We start from the raw sequence: 13,283 nt of genomic DNA, 5'->3' as shown, positions 1-13,283 counted from the left end.
TAATATCTAACTCTCCCTCTTGTTGTATAGCGGTGGAGCTGTTGATCCTGGCCCACGACTGCTTCAGTCTGACCTGTAACATGGAGGGCATAGTGAGGGTGCTGCAGGCTGCCCGCCACCTCAGCCACGCACACCTGGCCCACAGCGAACACTACGGCCTGCTGGTAAATCCCTCTGCCTGGTCACACATGGGCCTCCTTCCCAGTCATTGTATCGTAATCACGTCGTAATATATGTTGCAGGCTTTGCAATGGATTCCCTGGTGAGATCTTACTGTAAACGAATTGCTCCGAATGAATGTACTGTAAGAATGGTGGTGTCAGTACATGAGTACTGTTTTTCTCTTTTCTCTGTGCGTGCGTGTGTGTGCGCTCACCCCTTCAGGTGCGTCTCCTAACTGGCATCGGCAGATACAATGACATGACCTACATCTTCGACCTGCTCAACCAGAACCACCGCTTCGAGATGCTGCTCAGGAAAAAAGTAGAGTCTGTAAGAGGCGCACACACACAGATCTGTCTCTCTCTCACACACACACACACACAAACGCAGAAACTGCACACTGTGTTTGTGTAAACACAGATAGAGATCGCTCTTCGCAAAACAGTTTCCTTTGAGGTCTGACAGAAACACAGAGACACAACAGACCTGCCAGACAGAGAGAGGCATCTAGTCATTGTATTTTAGTTGAGACAGGAAATATATATATATCACAGGGGTTGTGTACATGCTGTTTTCTGAGAACACCATGCTTTAGATGTGTAGGAGTGTCTCGGAGTACCAGAATTAGAACAATAGGAAAGGATATTTTACTTTCACATTGTCCTTTCCAGCACAGCTCCAGCAACTGTTGGATGCATAACCAAGCCAGCCCAGTACAGCTCTGCTTGGGTCAGTTCAGTAATGTGAAAGGGATATTAAAGTTTGTGTTTTGTAGTGCACTTGTTTATACGTACAGTGGGGCTAAAAAGTATTTAGTCAGCCACCAATTGTGCAAGTTCTCCCACTTAAAAAGATGAGAGGCCTGTAATTTTCATCATAGGTACAATTCAACTATGACAGACAAAATGAGAAAAACAAATCCTGAAAATCACATTGTAGGATTTTTAATGAATTTATTTGCAAATTTTGGTGGAAAATAAGTATTTGGTCAATATCAAAAGTTTATCTCAATACTTTGTTATATACCCTTTGTTGGCAATGACAGAGGTCAAACGTTTTCTGTAAGTCTTCACAAGGTTTTCACACACTGTTGCTGGTATTTTGGCCCATTCCTCCATGCAGATCTCCTCTAGAGCAGTGATGTTTTGGGGCTGTTGCTGGGCAACACGGACTTTCAACTCCCTCCAAAGTTTTTCTATGGGGTTGAGATCTGGAGACTGGCTAGGCCACTCCAGGACCTTGAAATGCTTCTTACGAAGCCACTCCTTCGTTGCCCGGGCGGTGTGTTTGGGATCATTGTCATGCTGAAAGACCCAGCCACGTTTCATCTTCAATGCCCTTGCTGATGGAAGGAGGTTTTTACTCAAAATCTCACGATACATGGCCCCATTCACTCTTTCCTTTACACGGATCATTCGTCCTGGTCCCTTTGCAGAAAAACAGCCTCAAAGCATGATGTTTCCACCCCCATGCTTCACAGTAGGTATGGTGTTCTTTGGATGCAACTCAGCATTCTTTGTCCTCCAAACACGACGAGTTGAGTTTTTACCAAAAAGTTCTATTTTGGTTTCATCTGACCATATGACATTCTCCCAATCTTCTTCTGGATCATCCAAATGCTCTCTAGCAAACTTCAGATGGGCCTGGAGATGTACTGGCTGAAGCAGGGGGACACGTCTGGCACTGCAGGATTTGAGTCCCTGGCGTCGTAGTGTGTTACTGATGGTAGGCTTTGTTACTTTGGTCCCAGCTCTCTGCAGGTCATTCACTAGGTCCCCCCGTGTGGTTCTGGGATTTTTGCTCACCGTTCTTGTGATCATTTTGACCCCACAGGGTGAGATCTTGCGTGGAGCCCCAGATCGAGGGAGATTATCAGTGGTCTTGTATGTCTTCCATTTCCTAATAATTGCTCCCACAGTTGATTTCTTCAAACCAAGCTGCTTACCTATTGCAGATTCAGTCTTTCCAGCCTGGTGCAGGTCTATAATTTTGTTTCTGGTGTCCTTTGACAGCTCTTTGGTCTTGGCCATAGTGGAGTTTGGAGTGTGACTGTTTGAGATTGTGGACAGGTGTCTTTTATACTGATAACAAGTTCAAACAGGTGCCATTTAATACAGGTAACGAGTGGAGGACAGAGGAGCCTCTTAAAGAACAAGTTACAGGTCTGTGAGAGCCAGAAATCTTGCTTGTTTGTAGGTGACCAAATACTTATTTTCCACCATAATTTGCAAATAAATTCATTAAAAATCCTATAATGTGATTTTCTGAATTTTTCTTTTTCATTTTGTCTGTACGCTAGTATCTAAACTGTGTGTGTGTGTGTTGCAGAACTTCCGGCTGAAGACGGCCCTGCTGGACTACATCAAGCGGTGTTTGCCGGGGGACAGTGAGAAGTACAACATGGTGGCCCTGTGCTTCAGCATGTGCAGAGAGATAGGAGAGAACCACGAGGGAGCCGCCCGCACCCAACTCAAACTGATCGAGTCCCAGCCTTGGGGTGAGCTATGACAAGGCCTACAATTTATAGTATGAGGATCACTACAGTTACAGTATGAAGTCAGACATATTACTTTTTTGTGACGCATATAAAGAACATGGTATAGTGGCTGAGGTCAATTAAGTTTTCAATTCTGCAAGTGAATTGAAATTCAAGTCATGAATTGAAACGTCCTCATAGGAAACAGTAGACAATTTTCATTTTATGAATTGAATGTCAAATCACTTGAGTCAAAAAACTGAACTGACCCCAACCCTGGTGTCAAGGGATGTGTTTTTCAATATTGTAATATCTTTTCTGTTGTTTTAACTTTATTTGCACCTGAATGTAGCCTGTGTATGAGTCATTGATACAAACTCAGTGAAGAGCTACAGGGCATGCAGACAGTGTTTTTCACTCACTCCCTGCTCATCCCATAACAGCAGTGACCCCTGAACTCAGAAGTGCCTTGATAAAGGTTCTTACTCTCCTGAAGGATGCTGCAGAGAGCTATTCTAAGGTATTGTTATCCCTCCAACTATCAAACACAGGTCCTCTGTTTAGTGTTTGTTAATACTAGAAAGGTCTCCTTGGACCCCCCCTTTGTGCCAGTGACACATGTTTTGGACATCAACATTCGATCAGTCTAATAAGTCGATTTAATATATACTATCCGAAAAGTTATCATTTGGTTGTGATTATGAAGGTCTTACCTAACATTAGTATACGAAAATATATATTTTTAAAGAACATAGCATTTCATTACTTTATGTTACTGTACTTTTCAACATTTTAGAACAGCCTTGTTCTTTACATTTTTGTTTTGTCATGAATCTACACACACAATACCCCATAATGACAAAGCAAAAACAGTATTTAAAAATGTTGGATTTTTAAAAATGTATGATTTTTTTAAAATGGAAGCACCTTAGGCAGCGATTACAGCCACGAGTCTTGGGTATGACGCTAGAAGCTTGGCACACCTGTATTTTGGGAGTTTCTCCCATTCTTCTCTGCAGATCCTGTCAAGCTCTGTCAGGTTGGATGGGGAGCGTCACTGCACAGCTATTTTCAGAAAAACATTCCCACAGCATGATGCTGCCACTACCATGCTTCACCATAGGGATTGTGCCAGGATTCCTCCAGACGTGAAGCTTGACATTCAGGCCAAAGAGTTCAATCTTGGTTTCATCAGACCAGAGAGTCTTAGTGTGTAGTTAATTAGTGATTATGTTAAGATTGATTGTTTTTTATAAGATAAGTTCAATGCTAGCTAGCAACTTACCTTGGCTTCTTGCTGCCCTCACGTAACAGGTAGTCAGCCTGCCACTCAAGGCAGTTAACCCACTGTTCCTAGGACGTCATTGAAAATAAGAATGTGTTCTTAACTGACTTGCCTGGTTAAATAAAGATATAAAAAAAAATCGGTATATGCAATTCTAAATCACAAGCAATGTGGCGGCAGGGTAGCCTAGTGGTTAGAGCATTGGACTAGTAGTTGCAAGTTCAAATCCCAAAGCTGACAAGGTACAAATCTGTCGTTCTGCCCCTGAACAAGGCAGTTAACCCACCGTTCCTAGGCCATTGAAAATAAGAATGTGTTCTTAACTGACTTGCCTAGTTAAATAAAGATATACAAAAAAATCAGTATACAAAAATACAGATTTACCAGTTGTTATGAAAACTTGAAATTGGCCCTGATTAATCAGTCAACCTCTAATATAGACAGGTGTGTGCCTTTCCAAATCAAGTCCAATCAATTGAATTTACCACAGGTGGACTCCAATCAAGTTGTAGAAACATCAAGGATGATCAATGGAAACAGGATGCACCTGAGCTCAACTTCGAGTCTCATAGCAATGGGCCTGAATACCCTTGTAAATAAATAAAACAATTCTTACTGTTTTAGCTTTGACATTATGGGGTATTGCGTGTAGATTGATGAGGAAAAATAATAATTGAATCAACTTTAGAATACGGCTGTAACGTAACAAAATGTGGAAAAAGGTAAGGGGTCAGAATACTTTCTGAATCCACTGTGTGTCGGGTGTCCACCCACTAGTACTGAGCGAAGACCGTACAGTGTGAGGAGAACAGAGATAACGTTAGATGGTTATCTGACTGCCTGAGCAGAGATGAGATGATGACTCTAAGGAATTAAAAATGATAGTCTACAGAATATTTTATTATTTCCTATTTTTCTATTTGGACCTGACGGAGCCAATGGAATATTTTCAATGTTTTGACAGTTGAATGTCCACTATTTTTGGCTTTGGAATTTCTATTAAAAAGCTCTAATCATTTTGATGTAATTATTCATGATGCATTTAATATTAATTGAAAATCGTGGTATTTAAAAAAAATAATTGTGTCAAAACTGAACTGAAAAAGCACTAATGGCTCAGTACTACCACCCAATCTACAGAGTGGGTGAAAACAGGCTTTGGTGATGAAATTTCACTTCTTTATGTTATAAAATAAATTTGACCAAGACAAATATGATGATTCATGTTCTATGTTGTTCAGTGGGGTCTTTCACTAACATTTCATTAACAATTCAAATCAAATTTATTTATATAACCCTTCGTACATCAGCTGATATCTCAAAGTGCTGTACAGAAACCCAGACTAAAACCCCAAACAGCAAGCAATGCAGGTGTAGAAGCACGGTGGCTAGAAAAACTCCCTAGAAAGGCCAAAACCTAGGAAGAAATCTAGAGAGGAACCAGGCTATGTGGGGTGGCCAGTCCTCTTCTGGCTGTGCCGGGTGGAGATTATAACAGAACATGGCCAAGATGTTCAAATGTTCATAAATTACCAGCATGGTCAAATAGTAATAATCACAGGCAGAACAGTTGAAACTGGAGCAGCAGCACGGCCAGGTGGACTGGGGACAGCAAGGAGTCATGATGTCAGGTAGTCCTGAGGCATGGTCCTAGGGCTCAGGTCCTCCGAGAGAGAGAGAGAGAAAGAGAGAATTAGAGAGAGCATACTTAAATTCACACAGGACACCGGATAGGACAGGAGAAGTACTCCAGATATAACAAACTGACCCTAGCCCACCGACACATAAACTACTGCAGCATAAATACTGGAGGCAGAGACAGGAGGGGTCAGGAGACACTGTGGCCCCATCCGAGGACACCCCCGGACAGGGCCAAACTAACAGTAAGTCCAAATCGTCGGATTTCCTACCTACACCTACACTGATTTCCTACCTACCTACACATTCTGTTGACGAGCGGTGCAGCTTACTCGCAGCAACTTTTGAGGATTGCACATGCTGTGGTGGTCATCTTCAAAGTTGTTTGGACGAGTGGCAAAAGCTAAATTAGCATGGCACAAGCTGAATTAATTGTGAACGGCTTTGAAAATAAAAAAAGATTGCGGTACGTTCAGTGCTCCGTTGACATTTCACAGAGAGACGCTTGTTTTTGTGAGAAAATCTTCTAAACAGGAATTTCTCATTAATTAGAAAAGCTTATACTAAAATGTGAAAATACTATCCCAAAACATATTGTTTTATGTCCTGCGGATTCGAGTAGAAAGATGACGATTTCAACGGGAAATGTGAACCTGTGAGGTAGCAATCGTTCTCTCAAGTCATCCAGCCTAGTTGACGCGATGCTGTGCAATTTGTATTATTTTGACAACTTTTTTTCTCTGGCCTACATTGATTTAGTCACCTTAATTTTGGCCACCCTACAAGGGTAAACATTCCAATAACTTTTGAACATGAGGTTTGGACCTGTGTGGGTTCCATATTTTGGGCAGAGGGAGGGAGCTCACATCTCGCTTTGTTCATGGTGCCTACCAGGCTTGTTTTTTGTGCATCGTTCGCTTCCCCTCGCTCATAAACTCTCCCATTCTCCCCCTTTTACTTTACTTCATTTATTTCATGTTATATGTAAAAAAATATATATAATAATAATAATAATAATTGTTTCGGTATAGTTTAGGTTCAGTTTTGAGGCAATTATCGGGGTGATTATCAACTGGTCATGGCACCTTCAACAGTCGGGAAAGCCATTTTAAAAAATTATATGTCCGCCTAAAACTGGTTATAACTCAAATCAAATGTTTTTTGTCATATGAAAACAGGTGTAGACTAACAGTGAGTTGCTTACTCACGGGTCCTTTTCCAACAATGTAGAGTATAAGATCAAAAAATAGAAATAGTGACAGGAGGAATAAATACACAGTGAATAATGAATAACAATAACGAGTAAAAAATAACATGGCTATATACAGGGAGTACTAGTACAGAGTTGATGTGCAGGTATACAAGGTAATTGAGTTAGCGATGTACATATATGTATGGGTAAAGTGACTCCAGTTCTATTTGTGATATAACACACTGTCGTTATTAGAATTTTTATATAGACTTATTTAGGAAAAGTCAAGGATCACTTAAGAAATAGCAGAGTAATAAAACATTTAAATTCGTTTTGCGTCATTATTATCTGGGTCTTTCTAGTGTTAATTGAACGTGAGTAATAGCTTTGCAGTGGAGATTTTAAAAAACGTGTGTGTACGCGTGCACGCATATATGCATGCGCTCAATGTGCTCATGTGTTCTCCCTCAGGACTCGTGTGTACGCCAGGCAGCACGTTGTGTCAAAATGGCAAAGCTGACCACACTCCAGCTCCACTTCCTGAACCACGGTCAAGACCAACGTGTCATCAACCTGCGCCAATCAGATCTCCTTGGTGCCATAGTGGCACTGCCCCGCTGTTACCAGGTAATGGCACTAAATGTAACCGTGGTATACTAAATCAGTTATCCAAATGCTAGACGTGTGGTACCGGCGCTATTGTAATAGTGGGAGGAAAAATCAATTATCCCAATCCTAGACTTGGGAAGGATGTACTGAAATGTAGATAGATTCCCAGTAGTATGTCATAATGAGATGTAGCTAAGCTTCTTTTAAGCTATTATTTGAAACTGGGTTGTTTCTCGTGTCTCTAGGCTTTTGTGTTGTCGGAGGCCTACGACTACAGTCCAGACTGGGCGGAGGTGCTCTACCAGAAGGTCATCCTCAGTGGAGACTTTGCTTACCTAGAGGAGTTCCGACTTCACAGGCCACTCCCCGCCTGCCTGTTTGAAGACATATCCCAAAAGTAATTTCAGATGATTTCCAGAATTAGGAGGGAATATCTTCTTGCTGGTATTAATCATTGGTCTGGTCCTACCTTTCAGATTGACTCACAACACGCCTCCGAGCAGTGCGGGCCAGAACCTGAAGAGACTATTACAACACTGTGATGACGTTTACACCTACTACAAGCTTGCATATGAACACAAGTTCTTCGACGTGGCCAACATGTTACTTCAGGACTCCAAAACAAGCAGTTACCTAAACGACAGGCTAGGTACTAGGTAGCGGATTCGAAACGGCACTGCCCCTGTCAAATACCTCCAAATATGCATGTGGAATTTTTTACAAACTCTTTTCTATAACATCTTTCATGGAGATGAATAGTTTCACGAAATAATGTTTTATTTTCTCCATGCAAAATCACTGACTAACTGAATAAATCTCGCCCTGGTTGAAGCTACAGATGTCTGTCTTTACTTAAACACGATTGTGTGGTCATCCACAGGAGGCTGTTATTATAGCTGTTGTGATGTCTACCCGTCTACCTAAACGAGGTAGACAAAGTAAAAATATCCTAAATTATAATAAAGTTAGGGTTGCAAAATTATAGTAACATTCCCAAAATTCCTGGGAATGCTGGAGTATTCAGGATTTTCATTTTTTCCCCCACAATAATCTTTTAACCAGGATTTCTGGAAAACCTGTGAATTTTACGAAAGATACCGGAAAGGTGCAACCCTAAGTGGAGGACTTGGTGGACTGTATATTCTTAGATTTGGTATTGCTTAATGTGTTCACTCCCAGGTGCTGATCGGGGCACAGATGACAGTAAAGTGGATTACAGTTGTGGTGGGTTTAATAAAGATGAGGATTCACATAGTATAGGGCAAAGCATAGCACAGTGTAGGATGTTAATGGCTTGATTGACAGCTTGAGTGTTGTGTGGTCTGAAAATACAAGGGGGGAAAAAAGACACAATAGTGAATCATAGATATAAACTGAATACAATCTCCAATTCACTATACTGAATGTAACAACATGGCTATAACATCTTGATGCTATTCAAGACTGCAGCGGTATACAACATGACCGTGCCTGCAATAATTAGAGACCAAAAGCGTGCCGCTGCACATGTACTATAAAGCAAAGCACTGCCATCTTCAGTGCAATGCCACAACTGCATGAACTTGAAATGGTACGAGTGAGGTGTTCTCTCATTTATTTCTGGAAATGGCTAGCAAACTAGCCAACTTTAGCCAGTTAGCTTAGTTGCTTGAATGCGGTTGAGAGGTCAGAATGCTCGGATCAGCCCTACTCCTTGGCCAGAGCGTCCAGCGTGATCTCTGAACGCTCCGAGAGTGAACAGCTCTGAATTCACGAATGGCCCAGAGTGCACACTGAGACACTGGAGGCAATTTACGAACACACCCTTAGCTTCGTTTTTCGCTGACTCTGAGCTGGAGATCACCCAGAATGCTCTGCTCCACTTCACTAGTAGCCGGAGCTACAGCTCTAATATGATGAACTACTATTTCTTCACAGCCTTTCGTACACAAATCGTAGACTTGGGAAAAACGCACTGAAATGCAGATTGTCACTTTCAATGACCATGATTCCCTCTGACTCTCTTTGGTGCCCTTACAAAGCAATAAAGCATATCACAATATATCTGGGATGTAATCAAGGGATGTACACTGAGTGTATAAAACATTAAGAACACCTTCCTAATATTCAGTTTCAGCCTGAATTCGTCGGGGCCTGGACTTGAAAGCCATCCGCAGGGATGCTGGCCCATGGTTGGCTCCAATGCTTCCACACAGTTGTCAAGTTGGCTGGATGTCCTTTGGGTGGTGGACCATTCCTAATACACATAGAAAACTGTTGAGCGTGAAAAACCCAGCAGTGTTTGCAGTTCTTGACACAAACCGGTACGCCTGGCACCTACTACCATACGTTGTTCAAAGGCATGTAAGTGTTTTATTTTTCCCATTCACCCTCTGAATGGCACACATACACAATACATGTTTTAATGCTTAAAAATCCTTCTTTAACCTGTCTCCTCCCTTTTATCTACACTTATTGAAGTTGATTTAACAATTGACATCAATAAGGGGGCATAGCATTCACCTGGTCACTCTATGTCATGGAAAGAGCAGGTGTTCCTAATATTTTGTACACTCAGTTAATGTTAGTCATCAAAGTGTGTTCGGCAACGTCCACAGAGGATTTTCCAGTTTGCATTCCAAATGACACCCTATTCCCTATACAGTGCACGACTCTTGACCAGGGCCCACAGGGTACCATTTGGGATGAAGCCCTAATCTCCGCCAGTGATACAGGGTTAATTCCCCTCCTTGTTTGTAGTGTTTGGGGTCTGGGTCCCTGAGGGGAAGACCCCTCATGAATAAACATGCTGTGTACTCTCCAGACACTGCGATAGCATGGCTTTGATGAACTACTAGAATCAATGGGCCGCCAGCAACAAATCCTGCAAGGTTGGATAATGACCTTGTCTGGTTTGATTAATAATTACAGGATTCACCAGGAGAGGGGATGGATGTTGCAGTACTGGCCATACTCACTAGATGCCACTCTATGGTGCTTATAAGTCATACACTACATGATCAAAAGTATGTGGACACATGCTTGTCAGACATCTCTTTCCAAAATCATGGGCATTAATATGGAGTTGGTCCCGCCTTTGCTGCTCTAATGTGGAAATGCTTTCCACTAGATGCTGGAACATTGCTGCGGGGACCTGCTTCCATTCAGCCACAAGCGCATTAGTGAGGTCGGACACTGATGTTGGGTGATTTAGGCCTGGCTCGCAGTCGTCGTTCCAGTTCATCCCAAAGGTGTTCAATGGGATTGAGGTCAGGGCTCTGTTCAGGCCAGTCATGTTCTTCCACACCAATCTCGACAAACCATTTCTGTATGGACATCACTTTGTGCACAAGGTCATTGTCATAATGAAACAGGAAAGGGCCTTCCCCAAACTGTTGCCACAAAGTTGGAAGCGCAGAATCGTCTACAATGTAATTGTATGCTATAGCCTTAAGATTTCAATGGAACTAAAAGGGCCTAGCCCGAACTATGAAAAACATCCCCAGACCATTATTCCTCCTCCAACAAACTTTATAGTTCCTCTGTCGGACTGCCAGATGGTGAAGCGCGATTCATCACTCCAGATTCATCAGTCCAATTGTGCGTGAGCTTTGCACCGCTCCAGCCGATGCTTGGCATTGTGCATGGTGATCTTAGGCTTGTGTGTGTTCTTGTGCTGACAATGCTTCCGGAGGCAAGTAGTGAGTGTTGCAACCGAGGACAGACCATTTTTATGTGCTCCAGCACGTGGCGGTCCCGAGCTTGTGTTTGCCTAGCACTTCACGGCTGAGCCATTGTTGCTCCTAGATTTTTTTCACTTAGCATATTTTTGGTTTATTGGATAGGATTAAAGATGGAGGAGAGAGTGTGCTGAACTAACAGTGGGGAGGATTTGAACCCATACTGCAGCGTTGTCTGTGATCTGGAGGCAGCGGCCTAGACTGCTAGACCACCCTAGGCGACATGCACTGATAGGTTAGCTGCTATCAGTATTCACATTTGAAAATACCATTTTTGTTACTCCTTTAATAATGAATGACTTTGCATTCTGTGGGTTTATTGATAATAGGCTCCGATTTCAGACTTAAGTTTTTCTCATGAATTAATTTTCTCATTACATCAATGCTTACTGCATAATTCAGTGTGCTGAGTCGTCAAAGTATGTATGTATAGATGTGTGTACGTTTGCAGAACCTCTACATTTCTAGAAATTCCCCTGATGATGTGTTGAACGGGAAGACTGGTGGGAATCAAAAGTGAACTTGAGCCTGCCCGAGATGGAGAAGAGATGAAAGGAGCATTTTGTTCGGTGTTAATCTGTCACTCTATGAAGAGCTTAGTTTTTGCCGTTGTGAGTTAACGACGTTGAGGTGATGATTAGTCATTGAGAAGATGATCCCATTATTTGACAATGATTATGTTATGGTTCATGCTATATGGGATCATTGAGACATCCCTACCCTAAACCCTAACCTTACCATAGCCCTTACCTAGCCATTTTACATTCCCAAGGATCCCACGTTATTAATCCCACTTGTATTAATATGGTTGTCAACAACGGCACCCATTCATTCCAACCTTTTAATCTGTTACTTAGTAACATTTTGACACGTCAGTGGCAGTGCATGCCATTGCTGAAGCCTGAAGTTAAACTTTCCTATGCAGATTTGTTGAAGAGCCTTGCATTGTGGCAAGATATTCTGTTTTCTCTTTGTGTTTCAGAAGGCTCTTGGCTCTTTCCCTGCAATAGAAGTGAGACCACCTCAAACATGCATTAAGTACGCTATAGATCATCTTGGCTGCTCAAGATCAATTAACCCACATGTCCACTAACCCCATGCATATGTCTTTTTTCATCACACACATTGCTTGAATACCCCAAAGCTATGTTGTATTTTTTTTCTGCAGTTCCTATCAATGTGTTTGAGTGCATTAACTCAACAAAACCAATAGCAAGGCTGTAGGTACAATATCAGCTTGACTCTGTCTCACAAATTTTCATACTAGACATTTCTCATTCTCACTAGAATACAAATAATGACAGTAAATTAATGAATTATAAATCAGTCACATTGACCAATCTATTTGCACCTTTAATATATTAAGTATATAACTGCACATAAATAAGGTATTTATATTTGGATTGTAACTATCCACATGTTTTTTTTGTTGTTTACTGGATACTGGATTAGTGTATAACACTTCTGGAGCTACCACTATCTCAGAAGTAGAGTATTTCACCTGTTCCCCATCTAATTGTTTGATTTTAGAGTAGCTACCACAGCCATAAGATCATTTGAGACATGTACCTGTATGAAAACATACTTTCATAATGTAACACAGTTAATAGATGTAAAGTAATGCAAACAATGTATTATAGTTCAGAGTGATCTAGTGTTTCAAAGCATGTTTTAATTTTCAGTTTTTAGGATGAAACTGTGTTTTCAACCAGCGGGATGCTGCTGCTGGGTAGACTAACAAACTGGATACCTCCTACTTCCAATTATCAAACACACTTGGTTTGATTATCTGGAAAATGGTCCCTCTGGTACGGAGAAGATTGAACCAGGCCTATCTTCAAAGGTTCTAGAATCTTCTCTGTGAGAGAAAGGTTCTACAAGCTGATCTCTGGGGGAGACTTTAAGAGCTGTCCATGGTTCTGATTAGATACAAAAGGAGCATTCTGTACTTCTACCTCAGTTTTAAAGTATGGAATAGAGATAATAAAGTATTATTAGTCAGATGGTGCCTCACACTTTAAATGTAATTGTTTCCTTTATGGAAACACATCGTCTTTTTACAGGTAGTCATTTTAATTAACAGCCCAGTACAGTGGCTTTTTTCACTTCATAAAGGATACATTTGAGGCTTGTGGGTTAATTCATCCTAATATTTACTTTTCTCTCGCCACAATTTTTGCCATATTATTAGCTTAATCTACA

At 41.5% G+C, this 13,283-nt stretch overlaps 1 protein-coding gene across 5 annotated transcripts in view; it reads left to right on the top strand.

The window, feature by feature from the left end:
* Nucleotides 1-8,193, top strand: part of spg11 (SPG11 vesicle trafficking associated, spatacsin) — an 84,769-nt gene extending 76,576 nt beyond the window's left edge. For all 5 annotated transcript variants that reach the window (XM_024378954.2, XM_024378953.2, XM_024378951.2 and 2 more), the window contains exons 34-40: nucleotides 31-164; nucleotides 385-492; nucleotides 2,491-2,659; nucleotides 3,082-3,158; nucleotides 7,225-7,380; nucleotides 7,608-7,759; nucleotides 7,839-8,193. In XM_024378954.2, the coding sequence (XP_024234722.1) occupies nucleotides 31-164; nucleotides 385-492; nucleotides 2,491-2,659; nucleotides 3,082-3,158; nucleotides 7,225-7,380; nucleotides 7,608-7,759; nucleotides 7,839-8,022 (980 nt within the window). In that variant the 3' untranslated portion in view covers nucleotides 8,023-8,193. The remainder of the gene's footprint in view (nucleotides 1-30; nucleotides 165-384; nucleotides 493-2,490; nucleotides 2,660-3,081; nucleotides 3,159-7,224; nucleotides 7,381-7,607; nucleotides 7,760-7,838) is intronic.
* The last annotated feature ends 5,090 nt before the right edge of the window (nucleotides 8,194-13,283 follow it).

The sequence above is a fragment of the Oncorhynchus tshawytscha genome, linkage group LG19, assembly GCF_018296145.1.
Source record: "Oncorhynchus tshawytscha isolate Ot180627B linkage group LG19, Otsh_v2.0, whole genome shotgun sequence".
Lineage (NCBI taxonomy): Eukaryota > Metazoa > Chordata > Actinopteri > Salmoniformes > Salmonidae > Oncorhynchus > Oncorhynchus tshawytscha.
This window is presented reverse-complemented; position numbering and strand designations above follow the sequence as displayed.